The sequence below is a fragment of the Etheostoma spectabile genome, chromosome 8, assembly GCF_008692095.1.
Source record: "Etheostoma spectabile isolate EspeVRDwgs_2016 chromosome 8, UIUC_Espe_1.0, whole genome shotgun sequence".
Lineage (NCBI taxonomy): Eukaryota > Metazoa > Chordata > Actinopteri > Perciformes > Percidae > Etheostoma > Etheostoma spectabile.
Genome location: NC_045740.1, coordinates 14,752,358 through 14,758,388, shown reverse-complemented (window position 1 = coordinate 14,758,388; position 6,031 = coordinate 14,752,358). Strand labels below are relative to the sequence as shown.

General features: G+C 39.6%; 2 protein-coding genes across 3 annotated transcripts in view; one reads left to right on the top strand and one right to left on the bottom strand.

Annotated features, from left to right (window-relative positions):
- Positions 1-3,080, bottom strand: part of si:dkey-10o6.2 (2-oxoglutarate-dependent dioxygenase htyE) — a 5,429-nt gene extending 2,349 nt beyond the window's left edge. The window contains exons 1-5 of the mRNA XM_032522646.1: positions 2,816-3,080; positions 2,174-2,298; positions 2,026-2,092; positions 1,347-1,494; positions 323-465 (exon numbers count right to left, since the gene is read on the bottom strand). Of these exons, the coding sequence (XP_032378537.1) occupies positions 323-465; positions 1,347-1,494; positions 2,026-2,092; positions 2,174-2,298; positions 2,816-2,968 (636 nt within the window). The 5' untranslated portion in view covers positions 2,969-3,080. The remainder of the gene's footprint in view (positions 1-322; positions 466-1,346; positions 1,495-2,025; positions 2,093-2,173; positions 2,299-2,815) is intronic.
- A 92-nt stretch (positions 3,081-3,172) lies between these two features.
- Positions 3,173-6,031, top strand: part of LOC116693591 (patatin-like phospholipase domain-containing protein 2) — a 5,804-nt gene continuing 2,945 nt past the window's right edge. Inside the window, exons 1-4 of one of the 2 annotated variants that reach the window (XM_032522623.1) lie at positions 3,173-3,197; positions 4,285-4,517; positions 4,828-4,893; positions 5,625-5,834. In XM_032522623.1, the coding sequence (XP_032378514.1) occupies positions 3,185-3,197; positions 4,285-4,517; positions 4,828-4,893; positions 5,625-5,834 (522 nt within the window). In that variant the 5' untranslated portion in view covers positions 3,173-3,184. Of the gene's footprint in view, positions 3,198-3,294; positions 3,482-4,284; positions 4,518-4,827; positions 4,894-5,624; positions 5,835-6,031 lie in introns of those variants that run through there. The other variant, XM_032522622.1, reaches the window with a different exon arrangement.

Here is a 6,031-nt window from a genome sequence, read left to right as displayed (position 1 = left end):
AGCAATAATAAAACACCATAAAACTAAAAATGAATTAATTAAGTCAGCCAATAAGCATGTAGCATGCTTCTGCCAGGATCTAAAATTTCTGTGATCGGCTGTCTAACATTTTCATAAAGACACGCAAGAAAAACTCTACATTACACACAGAGATGGGTCTCACGCAGTAGAAAAAGAAATAAAAAGATTTGTGCCATAATGTGTAATATTGTAATTTCTTTTGTATACTCGTTCAGGAACCAGTATCAAAGTCACGATATTGGAATGGGTATCAGTATCCACATTTTATTTAACAATCCCCAGCCCTAGTCAGCGGTGTTACCTGCAGACCCTCAGAGCTGCTAAACAGCAGGGTGATGCTGCCATAGTCGGAATGTTCTCCACATCGCAGCTGACCCTCCTTCACTGTCTCATGGTTTACTGGTGGGTAGTACAGAGACCGCAGGGTTGTGCCATTCTCATCAGCTAGAGGAGACACAACAACACTGTTAAGACCCGCCTGGTATATTAATATATTAATAAAGAGTTTACAGTGGGCCTGAGATTGAAGAACAAGACGGTAAACTAAAGCTTGGCTGTCTGAGAATATATTAAATAAAAGATGCTGTTCCAGTAAACATGAGTCAATGTGGAAGTCAAACATTGTGCTGCTGAGAGAGAAGACTCACTCACTGTGACTTAGTGAGTTAGTTTTTAGAGTATGGAAAGTAGAGCTGCAAGGATTAATTGATTAGTTGTCAACTATTAAAATTGATTGCCAACTGTCGTTGAGTGAGTTGGTTTTTTTACACATAAAAAGTACAAACTTTCTGACTCCAGCTTCTTAAATGCGAATATGTTCCAGTTTCTTCACTCCTCTGTGACAGCAACCTGAAATATCTTTGGGTTGCGGACAAAACAAGACATTTGAGGACGTCATCTTGGGCTTCGGAAAACACCGATCCACATTTTTCACCATTTTCTGACATTTTTAGACCAAACAGCTACATTGATTAATTGAGAAAATAATCAACAATGCAAATAATCATTAGCTACGGCCCTATAGGAATGTTTAAATCCCTAAACCAGCTGGGAAATGTATGTGTAGTGGGATCTGCACGGATAATGCTATACCTACCTACTAACTATCAGCTCTGTGGCTGTGAGCAGATCTTTGTTTTTACCTGCTCAGCAGAATACAATTTTGCGAATGTGAGATGTGCCACCCATGCTCAGAAGACTGCATTCAGATACACAAAGGATCACAGTGTTGTCACACATCAGCTGATCTAGACGCATTGACTGTCCTCAGCTTAAACCCAGGCAACAATACCACACTCCAAAGTGGGAGTAGCGAGTGTACATACTTCCTATTAAACGGTGCGCACCCAGGAACACCTCCGGGTTCAGACCCAGACTGTGGGCCATCACCCTCAGCACCCGCAGACTTAGCTCTGTACAGCGCTGGAAGAAAGACGTCTGGATCTCCTGGAACCCTTTTATAGACGGCCATCTCTACAGCAGATGAGAACGGAATTAGAGCCTCACAGATATTGGATTTCTGAGGATGACACTGATATTCATATTTGAAAGTTAAAAAATCTATTTATCTGCAGTTTTTAAATATGGGCTGAGCAGGAGACAGGAATAATAAACATGACATTTTTATGAGGGCAGTTTTCTGATCTGAATCTAGGGCCTAAGGATAGAGGGTGCCGTATATCGTATTGATTGTAAAGCCCCTTGGAGCACATTTTTGATATTGGGCTACATAAGTAAAATTGACTTTAATGACTTCAAATATATTTCAAACATCTATTGCAATTATTGTGGCGCAATTTCTTGTTTGCCATTTTTCTTGTTTGCTGATACCATACCAAATATCATCAATCAGGCTGCAACTAGAACAGAACATTCTCTGGTAAAATAAAAAACCCAATAAAGTTACTTGTACTTTGATCTCCAAACTAATACAGAATGAAGTTATCTTGTTTCTGTCTCTGTTGTGTGATCAAAGTCTGACAAGCTTAGATAAGGAATCTTTACAATGTCAGGGTGTAGTGAAGCATAGTTGAATGCCTCCTTTAGGTCTCCCGGCCGACGTGGATTCAACCTGAAAAAAAAAAGTTATTTCAATTTAAAACAATTGTGCAGGCGAGCGCACAATAACTTGTGTTCTTTTTCTGATTCCTACTTCTCCATCTCCAGAGACACCCAGCCGTGGTTGGGATTGTGGGCAAAGCTTTTCCTGCTGAAGGGTTGCTTCACTTCATCTGGCTGCAGGAAGAACGTCTTGGATATAGCCATGACACGGTCCACCTATCCAACACACACCAGGAGAAAAGATGCATGTCTACTTTAAGCACCACATTTGTCTGAGTTTTTTTAGTTACTTTTCAGATTTCAATATTGCATACACATCCTGTCCAGTGAAAAATGTATCTCCAAATTTAGTGATTCCAACTTTGAATCTTTGAAGAAACAAAAGGATAAATTGGTCCTTAAGAAAAATTGGATCAGCTGGAAAATGCAGATACAAAGCTGAAAATAGGGCTGTTTTTCTGACACCACGAAAAGTTGAATTTAGTGACAAACACACAATGGTCTTATAGAAAGTATTGCATTGCTGTAGATTAGACTACCCAACAGTGTATAGTGGAGCATACAGCAGTACTATTAACCCAAAACATCATATAAAACTAACTTTCACTTACACATACTTTACATACAAATCACATACTTTAAGTAGTCTATTGTGTAGTTGACAGCTTTTCGGAATACGTTTTCCACCACTGCAACACACCCAACTAACTTTCACTGGATTTGCTTTTCTCACCTCCTCCTGAGTGATCCCAGTGTTCTTCAGAAAAACAAAACCAACTTCCGTAAAAGCTGTTTTCAAATCTTTGCTTAAGTTTTGCATCTGGTCGTCAGTCACATCTTCCTCACTTAGGCTGTATGCGCCAAAGTCCACCACTGGAATGCTCATTTTTTTTTTAAAACAAAAGCTGTTTCTGAAAGGTATGTAGAGTAGTCAACAGGCTGTAATAATAACAACAAACAGTGAGCAGGGAAGTTACTAGCAGTGGCTGCCAACGCATTCTGCTATCATGTGACCTATTCCAGCCAATAGGAAAAAGTTCCCAATCAAATTAAATATAAAATGGGAAATTACACAACAGTTGGATATCTTCGTCACCTTTGGATGATGTTTGCAGGTGGAGTGAAGGTAGCAGTTGGCCAACAATACTCCCCATCATTTTACATTCCAATAAGATTTTAGTTAGTTTCTGTGGTGAAGTTGCAACTGAGAAGATGCTTGATTTGACGAAAGAGTGGAACATCTCCTTCGCAGGATGCGGTTTTATGGGGGTGTATTATATTGGCGCCTGCTCCTGTATCCTCGAACGGTTCCCTCGCTTAATTCAAGACGCCTCTAAAATCTGTGGAGCGTCTGCAGGTGCTGTGACGGCTGCTATTGTTTCTGTAGGAATCCCCATCGGTGAGCTGAACGTTCCTTCTCGACTGACCAAACGTCATTCAACAATCTGCCAGTTTAACGCTGCGTTGGTAATTGGCAAATTGCTGGGTTGAATGAAACAATGTTCAAGATGCTATTTAAATCATTACGTTATAGTATATGATTCGGCATAGATGTGATGCTCTTCATAAGACACATTGCGTGTACTCACATTGACCTCATTAGTCTCCTCATGGACATACACCAGAAAGACTTTTGATCTGTGGAATTGTTGATGTTTGGACAACTCAGATTTTCTGAATTCAAAAGTAAAAAAATGGGTAACTAACTTGTGCACAGTTAAGATATTATAGCAATAAATGCCAACAAAACAAACTAAAGAAAAAGACCCACCCTTAACACTTGGATGGGCAGAATCTACAGTGTACATGTGAGATGGGAAACCTTCTGTACCAAACTGTAACATTAGTGTTATATTCTGCATTCATTGGCTCATAAAAGATCCCAAGATGCCATGATTCAATTTATTCATAAAATCTTGGAACCTGATCCAGATAGTACAAAATTGTGTGTTTTATTTTCAGCCTGGCTAATCTTAATTTCTTTTAGTTGACAAAATAACTTCTAGTTTTAAGATCTAAAGTCAGGGTTTCTATTTTTTTAAACTGTATATGCAGTGTTTCTGCTGTGAGTTTCTAATAACGTGGAAATGTTTGCAACCTAACAGATCCTTAATAGTTTTATTTAGAAAATAAAAAAATTCCCAAGTTTCCAGTGCAGCATTTCTATAATACATGCACTCTAATTACCGTTTCTTTGTGCAGAGAAAAGCTGTGCTGATTTGATGCTTCTTACCAAAGAGGGCAGGAAGCGCAAACTGGGGCCCCTGCACCCAGCTTTCAATATGTTGCAGATAGTACGAGACTCTCTGATGGGGTGTCTTCCAGAAGACGCCCATGTCCGAGCCTCTGGGAAGCTCTGTGTGTCCCTGACCAGAGTGTCTGATGGGAAGAACAAACTAGTGACGGAGTTTGACAGCAAAGAGGAGCTTGTTCAGGTATATTTTACAATTTTGGGAGGAAAGCTAAGCCTTTTTATCCAGAGGAAATGCTTTGTTGTTTTAAAAAAGATGCAACTGTAAATTGAGAAATATGTGGGGGCTGCACCTTCCTTGAGCAGAACTGGAGGAGGGATTTTTCCAATAGTTTACGGTCAAATCTGATTTTTATCTTGTAATTTTAAACAGCCCGGTCTCTTTTAAAATAAGACTTAAAATGTTCTTAACTATTGTCAACATTTTAAAGAAGTTATTGTTTGTGTAACCAGAGTTTCTGTAAATAGTTTGCAGTAATGTCCGCCTTTTCCAGGCCCTCTTATGCAGCTGCTTCATCCCGTTCTACTGTGGTGTGATTCCACCTACTTACCGTGGAGTGGTGAGTGAACCAGCCAGCTAGGATATGCAAAGTTTTCTCTTAAACCAGGGCATTTATAGTGAGCTTCACTCAGTCGGTCAACGTTCCAGCTCCGCATCATTTAGTACTCTATATGAGGAAATGTTTACCTTGAAACTGCATCTAGGTTGAGTTTAATGCCACGTCCTGTGCCTAAATCAAAGCAAAAATGTTAACTGTTTTTAAACGGTATTGATGCACATGTTTCTGAACCTCAACTTATCTGTGTTGTGGCCCCTAGTCTAGGTGTAGTAGACCCATCCAGCTACCAGAGTGCTCAACCCTAAATGTTAAAATTCTGGCATATAGAGAAAGGGTTAGGCACCAATACACACGTAAGGAAATGCACAAGCCCTTAAACCTTATGGAAAAATACAACAGAATATTAGACCACAAGCTACAGCCTCTAATATTTCTAAAGTAAAACCTACAGGTTTTAGAAACAGCGTCACATAGTTTTAGTTACTTTGTGTGACTTTATAATCTATACAGGGTGGTTGCATCCACTCAAACATTATACTTGCTCAATGTTACCTGTCAGGTTGATTTTAGTTACTGCATGGTATGTTTATTACGTCTTCATGATGGTGTACAGTATTTTGGACAATGTTCATCATTCTGAATATGTAAGAACTTGTGGTTATGATGGTTATAGTGTGCCTTAATACATTTCTGGCTCTACCCACTGATCAACATCCTCATTTTCCACTCAGCATTATGTGGACGGTGCGATCAGTGACAACCAGCCTCAGTGTTACACAGAAAACACAATCATATTCTCTGCGTACGCCGGTGAGAGCGATCTTTGCCCTCGAGATAGCACGGTAATCTTCCACGAGGTGCGCTTCAACAACGTCAGCATCCAGGTCAACTCGGAGAACGTATACAGACTCACCAGCACCTTCTTCCCCCCGCCGCTTGAGGTGAGACACAGGAGCGACTGACTCTCAGCTCTATCAGTTAAAATATGTATACCCTTTTTTTTCCTTCTTTTTTATTTTATTTTTAATTGGTTTTGCTTCTTTAGTATCTCATCACAATCTAGTTGCACAGACATTAAACCTGAAGTGTTTTTGATGTGAAACATCTATAAGCTTAGGAAAGCCATTAAGTTTTTTTT